The sequence below is a fragment of the Vulpes lagopus genome, chromosome 15, assembly GCF_018345385.1.
Source record: "Vulpes lagopus strain Blue_001 chromosome 15, ASM1834538v1, whole genome shotgun sequence".
NCBI classification, from domain to species: Eukaryota; Metazoa; Chordata; class Mammalia; order Carnivora; family Canidae; genus Vulpes; species Vulpes lagopus.
The window spans coordinates 28015281-28032294 of record NC_054838.1 but is presented as its reverse complement, the minus strand read 5'-3'; the positions used below and the strand labels follow the sequence as shown (position 1 = coordinate 28032294).

The window sequence follows — 17014 nt, the reverse complement described above, 5'->3', positions numbered from 1 at the left end:
ATCTGAACCTTAGGAAGCCTCTGGAGGTAAGTCCGAGCTTACAGGAAATGCGTGGTACAGAGAACTCACGAACAACCCACGACCCAGATCATTGGAAACACCAAGGGACGGACGGGTGTCTTCAGCAAAGAAATCCAAGGAAACAAACAGTGAAAGGAAACAAACTATTCACATTGTGGACCTTCAAACAAACTATAAAACATGCACTTTTATGGCAGAAATTGGAAACCAGAACTCTTATTGGATATGATGCTATAGGGGAACTACTGTGAAACGTGAAACGATTTTAGATATGTTATAGGATTCCGGTTATAGAATTTTGTTTTTTGTTTCCTTTTGGTTTTGATGACTGCTTATTATCCAGAGATGTGTCCAGAAATATTTACAGATGAAATGACATGTTGCTGGAGGGCGTAGTGGGGGATATGAGAAAACCAGATTGGCCTCGGTCGCTGAGTCGCTGCGGAGGGATGGCCTTAAGCCATCTCTCTCCTCCCATCCAGTCTCCAGTTGAGGCGCCTCCCCACAGCCACCAGCTCCCCACTGCCACCAGCCTGGCATTCACAGCCAGGGCTCTGCTGTCTCCGCCTCACCCTCCGACACGGCCTCCCACCTCAGGCCCCACGCAAACCTTCTGCCCTGACACTTTAGGCCACCTCGGCTCTGCACGTGTGGCTCCCTAGCGGGTACGGTCCCCTTCCTCATCCCTCCAGGGCGAGCGGAGCAGCAGCTTGCAGGGCTCTCCTCCCGGGGGCAGTCCCTCCCCAGGCTCTTTCCCTGATCACTGAGGGGAGCTCCTGGAGGGAGGGGCTGAGCCCCCACTCACACTCAGATCCGCCCCCAGCACAGGGAGGCCGGCTCCACCCAAGGCCAAGTCTTTCTGGAAGGAAGTCTTCAAGTGCCAGCCGCCGCGGGGCCCCATCCGGCTGGCGACCTTGTCCCCACCACTGGACACATGGCCAACCACACTGCATGGCCCGGACCTAACTTCTGACCAGGCCGCCACTCTGGGCCTCAGCATGGGCATCTGCCTCCCCTGCTCGGGGCCGCTGAGGCCAGGATGGACCGTGGCCTCGGGGTGCTGCCCTAGCTGTGGACGGCTGTGCACGTGTCAGGGGTCATCCCCGCTGCGGAACGCAGTACCCGTGCGTGCCCTCACGCAAGTCTGCAAACCCTGGGGCTGACAGGGAGCTCAGGTGACCTGGTCAGCCTCCCTCCCCAGGAGAAGCCTCAACAACTGCGCCCTGTGCAGATGGGAGAAGAGAGGCCTGAACAGTCGACACTTACTCGGGCTGAGTCCGCAGGTCCGCAGCAAAGCCAGGACTGTGTGGGATTTAGAGGCCCCAGGCACCCACTGCAGAATCAGCCCAGAAACCTCAGGCGCTGGGGGGGTGCTGGGGGGCCCCAGTGCCTGGAGAGCTCCCACCACAAATCCTCCTGGGACTGAGCCAGTGGGACACACTCATGTGAGTGTGCAAGTGCATGAATGTCAGTGTCTGTGGGTGTGCACAACATGCATGTGTATGAGCATCAGTGTATGTGTGTATGCACACGGGAATCGTGTACGTGTCAGTGTGTGTGTAGGTGTGGCTCAGGGAAGGAGCTTTCCACAGATTTCTGCCTGGGACACCAGAGGGCCAGCTGGAAGCATTTCTGCATAAGGCCAGCAGGGCTGGGGGCTGAAGGGCTGCAGGGGGGCGCTTTCCTGCATTACCCCGGAGGTGAGGTGAGTCCCCAACTAGAGTCCCTGGTTCCAAGCACCTGAAGTTTTCAGTTCTTAGCTTCTGATTCCAAGAGCTTCAAATTCCTGGGTTTCAGATGCTACAACGGGAAGAGGCCAGGAAGCCTGGTCCCCCCACCCCTACTCCACGCACCCTCGAGAGAACAGAGGCCCGTCACTCACCACCCAGAGAGCAGGACATGACGCACCTGCAGGGGCCTGGGGATTCCTGCTCACAGTGCACAGCCAGATGCTCAGAGACCCCTGCAGCAGGACCCCCACTGTTGGGCACCCCAGTTACACCGTGAGGGCTAAAGATCCCCTTAGCTGGGCCATTTTGAGCCTGGTGATGATGGCAGAAGAGAAGCCATGCCCTCTTCTCCACTCTCCAACCAGAGCCAGGCCTGGGCCCTGACACTGCCTGTTCCAGAAGCACTGGGCTGCTGTGCTACCTCAAGCAGTTCACTCCCCGCTCTGGATCCTGTGCTTCTAGTCTGTGAGTAGGTTCCTCTCAGAATAACTGAAAGTAAGACCATGTATCTGAGGTAACTGGGAGAGTCACAACGAGCAAATGGAGAGGGTGCTGAGGCTCTGAGTGCTTCACTAATGTTAACTCGCGTAACTTCTCACAGGCCCTGTGGGAGGCACCATCATTAGCTCCTGCTGCCCTGGGCCACATGGGTGGTCAGTGGCAGGCCCCTCACCACCACACATGCTGCCTCCATGGGAGGCAGAAGCTCAGAAGATGACAGGTCTCTTCACTCTGGCTTCTTGTAGGTTCCATGGAAAATGGTCCTCCTTTCCCACTCCCTGCACTCCTCCTGGCCCAGTCTGGGCTGGAGAGCAGAGGTGGAAGGGCTGGGCTCTGTTACCCCCACCCCTTCCATAGGCATCTTCAGGACTGGATGGAGTCTGTGGCTGGAAGGGCAGGGCTTAGGGAAGGGAAACAAGGTGGCCGCAGCGCCCTGGGAAGGGCTCTGGGGTGCAGGCTGGGAACCCTGAGACCTGGCTGCACGGAGCATTTCAAAACAAGGGTCATTCCCAAGCAAAACCCCAAGCACGGCCCTTGAAGTAGGACCTGATCTTGGTCACCAGGAAGAAGCTGGCCTTACTCGGGCCTGGGCCCTCAGGACAGGTGGGACATTGCCCCTGCTCATCCCAGGGGGCCACAGATCCAAAGCCTGGTTCCCGCCTCCCCACTCCTTTGGTCCTTCCACACTCCACACCTTAGGCAGATAGCCTCATCCTCTGTCCAAAAACTGAGTGAGCTCCAGAGGGATGACAAGGGGAAAGAGCTCTAAGAAGAGTCTAGTGGGGCACGAAGGTGATGTGGCAACATCAGTCTTACCTGGTCTACGGGGCTGGGGCTGCCCTAGGACGTGTATTAAGTTGGTAACAGAGGCTAAGATAAACCCGGGTATAGGCCTAGCCCTACCTCACCCCTCCACTCCCCTGTTCCATCCACCTCCTGCCCAGCCACCCTACAAGGGAGGGAGACCTGAGACTACAGTACCTCCTCACCCTTCCCCTTGGGGCTCCACCTGAGGAGGACCAGATGGCATCTCCCTGTGGCCTCGGGCATGGCTCCACACTCCATACAGAGGCTGGTCTGGGGGCCACTGGGGAAAAAACTGTCAGGGATGTTAGTACCCAGATTGGATGTTAAGAGACCTGGTTCTAAACTCCATCCTGGAGGACGCCTGGGTGGCTCAGTGGTTGAGCCTTTGCCTTCGGCTCAGGGCATGATCCCATAGTCCCAGGATCGAGTCCCATATCAGGCTCCCTGAATGGAGCCTGCTTCTCCCTCTGCCTATGTCTCTGCCTCTCTCTCATGAATAAATAAATAAAATATAAATAAATAAATAAATAAATAAATAAATAAATAAATAAATAAAATAAACTCCATCCTGATATCTGGACCATGAGCCCGTCTTGACTGCTCTAGGCCTCATCTCTGAAAGCAGCCGGGGGGGCGGGGGGGGGCGGATGCAGGAGACGGCCCAGGAGGGGATGCTCAGGGCTCCGAGGGGATTAGAGAAAACTCCTGAAGGAGCAAGGGTGGCTCACAGTGAGAGACTGCACACCACGAGGCGGGGGCACAGAGGTTTTATTGGGAACACGCAATGCATGGGGTGGATGTGGTGGCGCAGGGTGGGGATACAGGCAGTCTGCACCAAGAGGGTCCCCAGAGCCACAGGGAGAGGTCTAGTAGAGAGGCGAAGGGCCGGGCCAACTCCAGGGGTCTGGACTCCCCTCAATGTCAGCAGAGAAGGCAGGCAGGCAACACTGGGACCTCAAGCCCATCCCAGAAACAGGCCCCAGAGCTAAGAGTCAGAAAGGACCACAGCCAATCCCCACCTAAAGAATCTCGACTCCAGCAGCCCACTCCTGTTCTCATGCCTTCAGGGTGGGGGCTCACCCCCCCAGCAGCCCCAGCCCCTGGGGATAGCCCCCACCCTCTGTCTCAGCATGTCTGTTCACAGGAGCCTGTGGCCCTCGATGGCTCTGCTTTGCGAGGAGAATGTCCTGGGCCTCTTCCTGACAAAAGCAACAGGGCTGGCCTAAAGACGGGGTGTTGGGGGCACTTCCTGAAGCTCATGCCAGGCAGGCCAGGGCCCTCCTCCCCCCATCAAAAGAGACTCACCTGGCCTGTGCCTTCCCCACCCAGGGCGCTGGAAAAACCTGACATCCCAGCAGGGACACCTGAGGCCCCAAGGAATCTACTGTCTCCAGCTCCAGGGCTCTGGATCCCTCTACCCAGCTTTCCCTAGGCAGAGGGAAACCCCTTCACTATGCTCTTCCCTGTTTCGCTGTATGAACTTCAAAGACTCTCAGCTCAGGAGGACCTCCTCCCCAAGGCCATCCTGACCAAGCCCTTACTTAGGGTCACCCATGAACCAGCCGGGCAGCTACATAACAGATCATTTAAAATCAGACTTGCTCACGGGGCAGGTAGGGACTCTAGAACAGCCGCATGAATATAGGGCTCTCTGTCAATATATATGCACACGTATAGAGAGATACATCTCTATGTAACTTTTTTACATGTTCCCTCCCTCTCTGTCACTTCTTCCTCCTGAAATCATTCTCAGAAGAGCAAGAGTTGGCAAGCACAGCCTCCAGCCTGCCAGCCATTCCCCACTGCCCGATTCAACCCCTGTGGCTGCCTGAAGTCCTGAGGCCCTTGGGGCACCATGGAACCACTCCAGGCCCGGCCGGGAGCAGAGCCTTCCTGGGTTCTCAGGCTCACTGTTCACCTCAAGACTTCAGCAAAGGGCGCTGTGGCCAGGAGGGCAGTAAATGCCTATTTGTGGACTCCCCAGGAGGCTGCTCTGTTGTCCGTATCTCTGTCTCCAGAGGAAACCCAATGGCTGGTGCTTTGAATGTCTCTTTCTCTGTGTCTGTCTCTCTTGGTCTCTTTGAGTCTCTCTCTGGACAAGAAGCAGAGAGAAGGCCGATGCGCCTGGCTCCTTCATCTTCCCATATGAGCTTCGACCAGGGCTCCACGGTCTCCAGCAGAAGCAGCTTCTAGACTACAGGGCCTCTGCACACCCCTCCTGTGAGCAGGAGCGCCAGCACCGGGGAAAGGAGGAGAAGAAGGATGGAGGCTCGGGGGGTCCCAGGCAAGCTGAGTACAGGCCAGCAGCTTGAAGGATGTCCACACACACACACACACACACACGCCCGGAGGAACAGGGCTCTGGGGCAGGGGACGAGGTGGGCACGCACGGGGAGGGGGCGGCAGCGAGCACCTGCCATCAGAGCTGGTTAAAGACCACGGACGCCTTGAGGTTAGCAGGCTCCAGGCCCTCGCCGAAGGTGATGAGGAAGTACATGACCTTGCGGATCTTGGCCAGGTCGGACAGGCGCTCCCCGAACTCCAGGGCATCGGCCTCGTTCCAATCCATGGCCTCGGCGTCCTCCTTGCGCCAGAAGATGGCAGCGGGGTCCAGCAGCTGGCGCGTCATGAGGTTGGTGAGGTCGGGCGTCCAGTTCTGCGAGGTGCCCGTGATGGTGACCTTGCCCGGCTTGTCCAGCTCCACGTCCCAGCGCTCGAACTGCAGCTTCTGCTGCTGGACGAAGTCCAGGCGGTACACGGCCTCGGCCGGCCGCAGCAGCTTCTCCCCGTCCTGGCGCTTCTCCCCGCGCTGCTTCAGGCTCTCCACGCGCAGCCGCATCTGCTTGGTCAGGTCGTGGTCCAGGACCAGGGGCATGCTGAGCTGCGGCTGCTTCGGCCCGTCCTCCGCCATGCCCAGGTGCTGCTGCGCCGCTGCCTGCAGCCCAGTGTGTGTGCCAGGGCCTGGCCACGGGGCGAGAGGCCACCAAGGATGCCCCGCCTTCCTGGCCCCTCCCCTCCTGGCCACCGGCTCTCCCCAGCCCTGCCCAGTCCTCAAGAAGGGGGTGGGAGGCCCCAAATGCCTCCTCTCTACTCCTCCGACTGGCAGCAACGGAGGCACTGCAGGCGGGCAGGAGGGTGACAGGCTCCTCGGGGACACTCTGCTGATGTCAACTGCTGTGGTAACCGCCCTGGCTACCTGACTGCCTGACTACCACGGAAGGGCTTGTTTGTGAAGAGGGGAAGCTGCCCGGGGCAGTAGAAGGGGAGTCAGTGGAAGAGCTGAACTATCTGAGTGTATCTGGGAGTGGGAGAGGAAGCTGCCATGACACGCCACACACAGAAAAGAGGACAGAGGCACAGGTCAAAGTGTAACAACTGAAAACGATCTGAAGGGTCTAGTGGACCACAAGCACAGTCAACTGTTAGATGGAGGCTAAATCAGTCAGTGGGATCTTGGGCTACCTGATGAGCAGGGGGTCACCAATGGGAACAGAGCATCCGTTCCTGTGAAGGTTACACCTCAAGCCCTGACTGAGGTCAGTTCTGGGGGGTCACTCATGGCAATCCCCCAAGGGCATTCAAGAGGATTAGAGATGTCAAGCTGCCTGACTCTCCCAGAACCTTTCACTTTGTAGCTGCAGGGGCAGAGGAGAGGAGAACATGGCTGAGGAATTACTGTTAAATTAACTCAGCATTAGAACAGAGCTTGCCATATAGGAGGCCCTCAGAAGATGCCTGTTGAATGAATGAATGCAAGAGGCAGGTGTATGTCAAAGCACAGGATGAGGGGGCACCTGGGTGGCTCAGTTGGTTGAGTGTCTGCCTTTGGCTCAGGTCATGATCTCAGGGTCCTGAGATGGAGCCCTACATCGGGCTCCCTGCTCAGTGGGGAGCCTGCTTCTCCTCTACCTCTGCCACACTCCCTGTTCAAGCTTCTCTCCCTCTCTCCTTCTCCCAAATAAATACATAAAATCTTTATAAAAAAAAAAAAAAGTGCAGGATAAGGGAGACCCCTGGAAGGTGAGGTCAGGGAAACTGTCTTACAGTGGAACGACTGAAGGAAGGGCAGATGTAGGCGCAGGCTGTGGCCACCATGGAAGCAGGAGGCCGAGGCAGCTGATGGTAAAGGCTAATGGAGACCCAAACAGGAACAGAGGCCAGGATGATGAGGGGAGGATGTCAGCCACAGGGGCATGGTCATCCCTGGGATACAGCTGCACCAGGGGTGGAAAAGGCAGGGCAGCTGGAGGGGCCAAGCCCCTGGTGCCTGGGTGGGAGCCAGTTCACAGGGGGTGGCAATAGGGTGGACTGGGGGGGGGACATCATGGGAGCCAATGGCATGAGCCCGTGGGGGTCTCCAAGTAGAGGGTGTGGTCCAGAAGCAGCCAGAAGGGAAGCGAGAACACCTGCCCCATCTCTGGATCCACAGGACACTTGGGGAGGCATTCGGTTTCTACCCGTGGGGACATCCAGGGGCTGTACGACCCTGGGGAGAGCCTGGGTTCAGCGTGGGCCATTGCCAACCTGCAGGAGGAGGCTGAGGGTGGATGTCACCCAGGGCCTGGGGCTCAGGTAGGCAGGGCAGGAGAGGCCCGAGGGGGCAGGAGGCTGCAGGAGGGGCTGGGCCCACTGCCACCCACAGCTCTCCTCCTGGCCACTGGACACTTTGGGAAGACCCCCTAAAGCCTGGCATAGGAATGAATAGAGAAGAGCAGGTCCCAAACTTGCATATGTGATTGCAACACTGTACTGAAACGCAAAGCAAATGCCTCTTTAGCCCCAACTGGAAAAACAGTCTAGAAGGGTATGCTAGAGCACACCGTAACACTGGTTGTTTCCAGCTAAAGAAAGCCTGACGTGACATAGTATCGTCCACATCGTGGGTCCCCGGTGTCTGGAATGGTGCCGGGCACAGCTGGTGCTCAGGGCCAGGGCAGAATGCACTGCTCTGTAGCTAACAGACAGGAACCATCTTAAATGGAACTGGTGACAGAGCATGAGACACCTAATTCTGGGAAATGACCAAGGGGTGGTGGAAGGGGAGGCAGGCAGGGGGACGGGGTGACTGGGTGGCAGGCACTGAGGGGGGCACTTGATGGGATGAGCACTGGGTGTTATGCTATATGTTGGCAAAGCGAACTCCAATTTTAAAAAAATAGTTAAAAAAAAAAAAGAGAAAGAGCCTGAGCCCTGCCACCGGGTGCCCCTCCAGCCCGGCCACCCCCAACACTGCCTCTCAGACAGCCCCGCACTCACTTCCGCTCTGCTCCCCTCCTGTGCTCGGCTGGGGCGCCCAGGGCTCGGAGCAGGGATCTGCCTCGGCGGCAGGTGAGCGAGCGCACAGCGGCCCTCGGGTCTGGCTTGGGCCAGCCAGGCCTGATGGTGAATGCTCCACTTCACTGTCACGTCCTGATTTCTGGTCCACAAAACTCGGTCACCTGAAGTCCACGGTCCCGCCCTCAGAGAAGGCACAATCAGGATGGGGAGACCCTAATGGCCTACCAGGGGTCCCACAGGAGGCGGGTGCCCACGGCCAAGAGATGTCTGGTAGAACAGAGAAACAGGTGGGGAACACAGAGGTGGGGCGGGAGAGGGATTTGACACAAGTCTATTGCCACTAAATGCCACAGGCTTGCCCTCCCCGACCACAGGCTCCGTTCATCCTCCTACAGCTCTGGGGATCAGAAGTCAGGTCTACACCACGGCCAGGAGAAGGAACCCGACCTGCCCAGTGTCACACAACAAGGGGCCTGGGCCAGAATCAAACCTAGGTCTGGCTGGTTTCAAATCCTATGCCCATCAACCCCAGGCTGCATCAAGAACTAGAGGGAAAGGGGTGGCTTCCTGGAGGAGGGGGTATGTGTGCCGAGGGCACCATGCACCAGCATCCTGAGGTTCAGCATCCCTGGAGTAAGGTCGGGGGTGGTGGGCGGGAGCACAGCTCAGGCTGAGCACCCCTACTCTGTGGAGAAAACAGGGCGGGGCAGGGGAGGCCCTGCAGGGCAACAGGCCCTAAGTGAGGGGTGACAACAAACAGGGCTCAGTCAGCAGGGACAGGAGGGGAGAGGAGGCACAGTAACAAGCTCCCCAGGGCATCCTACCTCCTTCTAGAACCCAGGAGCTGTCACCACAGCAGCTCTGGGAGGCAGGGTGCAATTAGCCAAGAGTAACTTGCTCTGCTCAGGCCTCCTGGGGACCCAGGCTCCCAGAGATCAGCCTCCAGGCCCTTGAAACTTCCAGACCAGTCAGACCAGGTGCCCTGACATCCTGCAGGGACATCCTTGAGCCCAGGGACAAATAAACCCAGATCTGCCACTGCGTCAACGACGGTCCTCCTGCCGGCAGGTCATGGACCCCTTCTTCCACTCACCAGATGGGGAGCTGCAGCAGGGCACTGCCTAAGGCCAGGCCCGGGACAGGACACTCAGCAGGCGGGGGCTCCTTCCCACAGATGACGGGAGAGCCCAACCCCAGGAGGGGACATGCTGGGCCAGGCTCTGGCCCCAGTGAAGGCCCCAAGAGGCATAGGGTAGGAGGGCCAGGCCAGGGTGGCGCTACTGGCCAGCGGCTGGGCCCAACAATTTGGGGAGGTGCTCTGTCTTCGAAACTTTCTTAAACCTTCTCTGTGCCAGGATCCTGCTGGGCTCAATGGGAAGACAGAGCCAGCTTTGCCCATGGGGAGCTCACCTCACAAAGAGAGACCACAGGTAAATGGGGGAAGGGTGGGAAGGACAGGGCCAGCTCCACAGGATTCCTGTGTGCCACTGTCTGCCCCAGACAGAGCCCCGACCTAGCTGGGGATGGGAACAAAGGCAGGGGGACCTTGTTTTGGGCTCAGAGAAGGGGGCTGAAGCCTGGAGACAGGGGGGCAAGGACACCCCCACATACAGAGAACAGCACTGGCCCCACCCCTCCCTGGCCCTCGAGGCCCATGAGTGAAATGATCCCACGTGCAGCTCTCTGAGGCCCTTCCAGCCTGGACAGCCTACAACCACCCCCGTCTACAGGCCACAGCAGTGATCTTTGCTGAGGGCCCTCCAGCACCTACGTCCCCACAGGACCATCAGCAGCCAGACCCCAGGGATACTCACCCTGGGGTGGCTTTGAAAGGTCACACCCCTGCTCAGAAGACCGGAGAGTAGGGCACCTAGCACAGTTCCAGCCTCGGCTAAGGGCACAGCTCCCTCTGATGGCTAAGGGATGCTTCCTGCTTGCCTGGGAATACTCATTATGTTCTATGAATATTAATTATCATTAACCGGTAATGCAGCCACCATTCACTGAGCCCTGCATTGCACAAGGCCCTTCGAGAATAGTGTCTTGTTTTACCCTAACAAACTCCCTGAGAGGGAGCTACCCTCCTACCCCGGTTTTTCAGATGAGTAACCAGAGCGAATTATAAAAGCTACCAAATAGTGAGGCAGAGGCTTCAACCTAAGCCATGAGGCTGAGATGCCCAGAGTCTGTAGACCCTGCCGCTAGCTCGTCACGGAAAGAGCAGGGGGCAATGACTGGTATCTGCCAGCACAGGAACCCAGCAGTCCTGACAGATGACTCTTTGGAGACCAGCAGGCCAGCCTCTCCTCCAACCTCCCCGCCTCCCCAGGAGGGGAGCTCTGTGTGGGATTAAAGGGCTGCACCGCGGGTGCTGCCACAGGAGGGCGGAGTGTTGCGACCAGAGCCAGTTCTTTCCAACCTAAAGCCTTGGCGCTGGTCCAGAACATTAGCCCTGGGAACCCCCAATCATGAAACAAAACAAAACCGGCTGGGCCACTTCCGCTGAACAAGTGACAAAACTGAGGCCAAGCTAAGGATGAGGCCTGGCTAAGTCTATACAGCAAGTACTGCCGGGGTCTCCTGAGCCCCAATTAGTGGTGTCTTCACACTGCATGGTTCAGGCAGCTTCCACATGTCACAGGTACCTCTTCTGCCAAGTGGCTCCAGGGATACTGTGAGTCCCCAGTATTCGGGAGGGGACACATCAGAATCCCCTTGGGAGCTATGCACATGCCCAGCACCCAGCCCTGGAGATGCTAAGCTGGCAGCTCAGGGAGGGGAGCAATTCTGCTGCCCAGCCAGTGCGGGGAGCCCTTGTGTCGCCCCCCCCACCCCTGCACAGGTGTTCATAAAGCCATAACTGCAAGTTCAGGCTGCACCCCCGGCCCCCGGCCAGCAGCAAGGGTACCACCGGGACTCACCTTTTGCCACAGTGACTCCCGGGAGGCGAGCGAAGAGCAGGCCGCCACGAACCAACAGTTGCCCACTTGGCCCTGGTGCAGGTCATGGGAGCTAATGCCATCCACAAAGAGGCGGGGGTCCTCACATATGTCCTGCGGAGAAGCCGAGGGGAACCTCACTGTCAGCGTGCAGATTCTCCTCCTGCAGGCTGCCCACCTCCCATGAGGCCAGTCGGTTTCTCCAAACCCAGCTCCCTGCCAGGTGCTGCCTGCCGGAGGGCCCCGCTCCCTTCCCCTAAAGAGCCATTCTGCCACAGTTTCCACGATGAACAGATGCTGTGGAAGGGCTTGGGGGACTGGCCCTGGGGCACCCCCTTCCTCCTGCCCTCTGTGGTATTCCCCAACCAGCAAAAGGTCAGTGCCCATCAACCTCCAGCAGCAGTAGCAGCCCCGCAGTGCCCACACCAGCCCCCTTCAGGGGTCCCCAGTCGCAAGGAGTGGGGGGCAGGGAGGAAAGAAAGAACAAAGTCACAGGTGATGAATGAGTGGCAAAGGCAGGGGAGAAGCAGGGAGCTGACCATGCTGGGCCCCAAGGAGGCACGTCCTCAGGCTGTCTCATTGGACCCTCGACCCACTTGAGGTGTGTGGGGTTGTTGTTCCATTTTACAGATAAGCCATGAAGGTTCAGAGAAGGGCAGTGACTCATGAAGGGCACATAGCAAGCAAGTCCGAGCAGAGCTCCCAGGGTGCCTCTTGTGTGGCCCATGGGGACAGTGGGGATAGGACTGGGCATAAGGGAAGCTCCCTTCCCCCTTTCTAGTCCGGGCTTCTGCCGGAGGTGTGCATGTGTCCACCCATGTCCCAAAGCATCTACATCCACAGAGCTGAGAGGGAGCTGCACCCTGAGGTGGAAGGTGGTAAGCACTGAGACAGGCCTTCCAGGTGCCAGGCATGGCACCATGAGCCATCCTCACCAGGATCCTGACAGGTGGGCACTGTGCCCACTGTACAGAGGAGCAAACTGAGGCCCAGAGAGGCTGAGCAGCCCGCCTCCCACACAACTGGGTCTGCCTCCCCCATCAGCTGGTCCCACCACAAAGAGCTCCTGAGGTCCTACCCCAGGCAGCCAAATAGAAGGTAGTAGAGTCAGGAAGATGGAATTTGAATTAGTCCCATTTCCCATTTATGGGCTGTGCAACTTCAGGCCAATGGCTCAACCCCTCTCAGCCTCCCCGTCCCTACCTGTGCCAGGGAAGCAGGTCATTATCCCTGCAGGGCTGTGTAAGGACTCAGGTTATGGAAGCAGGGCACTCAGCAGGGAAACCATGGCAAAGGGCTATGGGCTCTCACTAAGGCGTCTGGGACTCCTGTTGCCACCTGTGCCTGGGAAAACCAGTGTTGGAGGGGGCCAGACTGAAGGCCATCGCTCCCGGGAGGGCATGAATGGCTCCAGATGGGACTTGGGTGTGGCCCAGAGCCAAGCCACAAGGTGGCTTCCCGTAGCCATAGCCGACTGTGGCGTGCCCCGGGTCTGAGTAATATGGCCCCAGGTCACAGGAACCCAGCGAGGCTGGAGACCCTGAGAGGCCTTCGCGCTATCAGGAAGTAGGAAGGGAAGAAGCCGGCCTCCCTCCCTCCCGCCCTCCTTATCTTCTCTCCCAGGCCCTGGCCCTGGCCCTGGCCCTGGCCCACACGCAGACCAGCACCCAGACCAGCACCAGAGCCAAAGAGAACCATGACTTGACATCTGCCTCCCTAGAAGGACAGGCAGGGCAGGAGTGGAGGGGCGCTGTGTATCTGGAGAACCCCAGCTGCACCCCCACCATGGAAGGAGAGGCAGCCACCACCTGTCATCACCAGGGCCCACAGAGGTGACCCCCTAGTACCCCACCCCTTCAGATCTTCCCAGCCAAGGTGCTGGAGAGCCATGATGGTCTACTGGTCCACAGAGGAGGATGCTGAGGCCCAGGAGGAGGCAGTGACACCCAAGGTCACATGGTCAATAGGATAGAACCCGGGTCTGCCGGGCTCCCTGACTAGGGCTCTCCTCCTCCCTGCCGAGCAGGCCCTCTCAGGGCAGACCTATGGGGCAGGTCTGACCATTCCAGCCTGGACCTGCCACGCAGAACAGGACACCGGCACCAGACACTTCTCTGGCCCCCAAAGAGAAACTGAGCTTAGGAGTCAGGAGTCCCAGGGTCCAGGCATGGCATTGCCCCATGGGGATGCAGGTGCCTCTAGTCGGAGACTGAGCAGAGAGGTGGCGGTCTGGGGCGTATTGCCACGGCCAGCAGAGACAATGTCTGCCAGCACTGACGTTGGTGAGACCTAGGCCTACCCCAGAGTCCAGCAGCCACCTGGGGACACCCTGAATGGAACAGTCCCAGGAACAGCTCATAGAGTGGGCACGTGCTGTGTGCCTAGCTCTGTGCAAAACCACCCTGGGAGGTGGGTACTGTTGGTCTCCTCACTTTATAGATGAGGAAAGGCACACAGAGGTTAAGGCACAGAGAGGTTAAGACATTTGCCCAGGGCCACAGAGGAAGAGGTGAAGTGAGATTCAAATTCAGGCAGTCAGCCCCACAGCATCCAGGTGGGCCAGGACTTGTAAGTGATGAAGTCACCCTTCTTTCCTCCAACCCCCCTGCACCTGTCCTCAGCCCAGCTTAGGGGTGTTCGCTACACAGCAACAAGACTGAGGAGTCAGGGGCAGCCCAGACCCTCACCTACCATTAGGGCCAGGATCTCAAGACCTGCGTTTGTCCTTCCATCATCATCTTTCCTGGGCTATCGAGTAGGCACAGAGCACAGAGCTAATCAGGGAAGCTCCCAGCCTGAGGGCACAGCCCTTGAGGAGGAAGAGCCTGACTGTGATCCTCCATGTGAGCACAGCTATGACAGCAGGAAGCCAGGGAGAGATCAGAGGGGGCTGCCTGGAGGTAATGACGCCAACAGAGCAGGCCTGGAGAGAGCCGGTGGGGAGGGAGGTCTCCAGAAAGAATGGGGATCCCAAATTTCACCTGAAGAGGGATCCAGCCACAGTACTGAGACACATGCCACCTCTGACTCCCCTGGGCTCCTGGCCACCTGTGATCCCTTCCACCTCTGTCCACACTACGGTCACCCCCACCACAGGGCCCAGGCCCGACTCTGCCCACTACCAGTGTTGGGAGCAGGGCTTGGCAGGTTCTGTGAGGCTGTGGGCTGGACCCCTGGGAGCAAGGGAGGGCCAAGTGGCATGCAGGATTGGGCCGGACAAGTATCTATCTGCTGTGAGCCCTGGACCAAGCCCCACCCCAGGGCTGGGAGGTGACAGCTCTTCTGCTCCAGGTACCTCTCTCTGGGGCACGGCCTTCTACGCCTGCTATCACCTCTCACCCCTCAGCCCCTCAGCCCGTCAGACCAGCTCTACCAGACACAGGACATAGCCCAGAACCATCTCCCTCCGGGGCACAACAAGAATTTCAGGTTTGCAGGCCCGGTGTACAAACAGGCATGCAGCAGGACAGTGGATCCAGGGCACCTTCTGCCCTCCTCTCCCACCCTGCTCGTCCGTCACCTCCCTCCTGGAATCTAAGACCACTGCAGGAATCGACCACCCACTGGCAAAAGGCCCAGAAAGAAGGCAGTCCCTTTGCCAGGGACAGGAAAAAAGGGCAGGTTCTTGGGACTAATGGCCACCCCGTGCTCCCTGTCTCATCCCGCAGCAATCCCAGTCTACAAGGTGACCTGAGCATGTGCCCAGAAGGGAACCCCCTGTTGGAGGGGGCAGTGGGTACCCTGTCCCCACAGAGATGCAAAGGGGTCCCTGCCAAGGCCTGGGCTTGAGAGAGGAGGAAGCCCCTCATGTGTCTACACTGTCAGGAGTCCCTGAGTCATGCTGACAACCTCCTTCTCTTATCTCTCAGGCCAGCAGGCATTTACCAAACTGGAAAAACAGAAAAACAAAGAACCCAGAGGAAGGAGGAGGGTGTGGGCCTAGGGCAGGTGCCCTGGGTGGGGAAGGAGGTGGACGAGGCCCAGCCCCACCCACAGTCCACAAGAGATGAATCTCTCCAGGCAGGGCCAGCTCCAGGTCCCCACCACAGGGCTCACAGGGAGTGGGTGGGCAAGAGAGTGAGCCGGTCTGTCATCTGCCTCCCATAGGTGACGCCACAGACACCTCAAGTCATTTCAACCTCCAGAAACCGTGGTCAGCAAGAGCTAGCCTCCCCATTCACAGATGCAACCACTGAGGCCAAGGGGGGGCGCGGCTTGTTCCAGGTCACGCCTCCGCAGACCCTCCTGTGAGGTAGGGGCGAGTCCATCTGGCTCAAAAACCAGCCTTCTCATTCCATTTTGGGAGAAAGCCAAAGGGAGGCCAGCAGGGAGAGAGGCCGAGGAGGAGAGCCTCAAGAACAGAGAGGCCACGATACTGACCAATCTGATAAGAGGGGCTGAAGTTGGGATGGAAATGAAGGTGGCCTTCTCGAGGGCATGACCGGAAAGAGCTTTTTGCTCTATTTATAAACAGGCAGGTCACAGGCCCCAGGAAGGACTCCATAGAAACGCAGCTGCCTCAGGACAAAGTTCCATTTCACTGGCCAAGGACCAAGCAGCTGGGAGTTAATGGTCACCCGCTGGGCTGGCCTCGCCCCACCCACCTGAGGCAAGCCGGGCTGACTTCCTGCTCCACCAGCTGCCCCCCACACCCCGAACCCTCCCATCCTGACAGCTGAGTGAGGGCCTGTCCCTGTACACGAGCCCCATACCACCCAGCAAGCACTGCGTCCACATCCACCCACCATCACACCCTGCTCCGCACTGTCACCTCCTTACCCCACCCCACTCATGTGGCCTGGCTTTGAACTGCCTCCCGAACCCAGAACTGACCCCTCTCTGCCACCCCTGGGCTGCACTCAGACATCTCCCTGTCAATACCAATCACCACAAGCTGTCTGTCACCCGCCTTCACATGCAGGGCAGGGGCAGCTCTGCTCCTCCTCTTCCAGGGTCCAGAAAGGACCAGACACCACAACCCAGTGAGGAAGGCCGTGAGGGAGCGGGCAACATGGCAGGACTCTCGAACTGGCAAGGAAAGAAACGGGCCCCGAGAGGGCAGGTGACTCCACCAGGATCACACAGCAGGGAGATACTGAGTCCAGGCAGGGGGGTGTTTCCTCCTCTCACCACACAAAACCCAACCTTCCCCAGCCATGCCTCGCCAGCCTCCTCCCAGAACCACAGATCTAAAAGGGTGCTGGCAAGAGGGCAGGACAAGGGCAGCAAGGGGGTAGGGTGAGCAGGAGGCAGAGAGCTCGAGTGTCTCCCCCACCACGCACACACCCAAGGCCTCACAAAGGCCCTTTGAGGCTGGCCTCCTTCCCCACCCGCCAGACAAAGGAGACAGAGGAAGGCGTGGGGGCAGGGGGCCTGAGAGGCAGGAATCTGGTGGCCAGGCCAGGAGGCTCCTGGGAGTTCCGGAGAATTGAGCTGTCGGGCAGAGGGCCAGGGCAGGCAGGACTCCGGGGTCCCGGCCTGGCTCAGTTACCGGCTCCCTCGGCCATCGGGGCAAGTACCTCGGTCCAAGGAAATACACAGGACTGAGTTGGAAGAGACTAGGATCATGGCCTAGGAGAGGAACAAGAAAACTGAATCCCAAATGTCTAGGAAGCTGCAGGGAATTCCACAAAACACAAATCTGCCCATCACACCCTGCCGATAGCCTCATGCCCCCTGCCCTGGGGCTCCCACTGCCCAGGGTACACAAGCCCCACCAACCCCAGGACCCAGGCTCCC

At 58.8% G+C, this 17014-nt stretch overlaps 2 protein-coding genes across 4 annotated transcripts in view; both read right to left on the bottom strand.

The window, feature by feature from the left end:
* Positions 1–17014, bottom strand: part of CAPN5 (calpain 5) — a 52719-nt gene that overhangs the window by 18056 nt on the left and 17649 nt on the right. For all 3 annotated transcript variants that reach the window (XM_041730212.1, XM_041730210.1, XM_041730211.1), the window contains exon 3: positions 11258–11389. In XM_041730212.1, coding sequence (XP_041586146.1) covers positions 11258–11389 — 132 coding nt within the window. The remainder of the gene's footprint in view (positions 1–11257; positions 11390–17014) is intronic.
* Positions 3709–11250, bottom strand: LOC121476316 (olfactory marker protein). Its single transcript, XM_041730213.1, has one exon. It carries the CDS (start codon positions 5968–5970, stop codon positions 5479–5481), a length of 492 nt encoding a protein of 163 aa, XP_041586147.1. The 5' UTR covers positions 5971–11250; the 3' UTR covers positions 3709–5478.

Bases quoted from the DNA above. Each gene is read 5' to 3' on its own strand.
- LOC121476316 (XM_041730213.1), bottom strand. From the start codon at position 5,970: ATGGCGGAGGACGGGCCGAAGCAGCCGCAGCTCAGCATGCCCCTGGTC.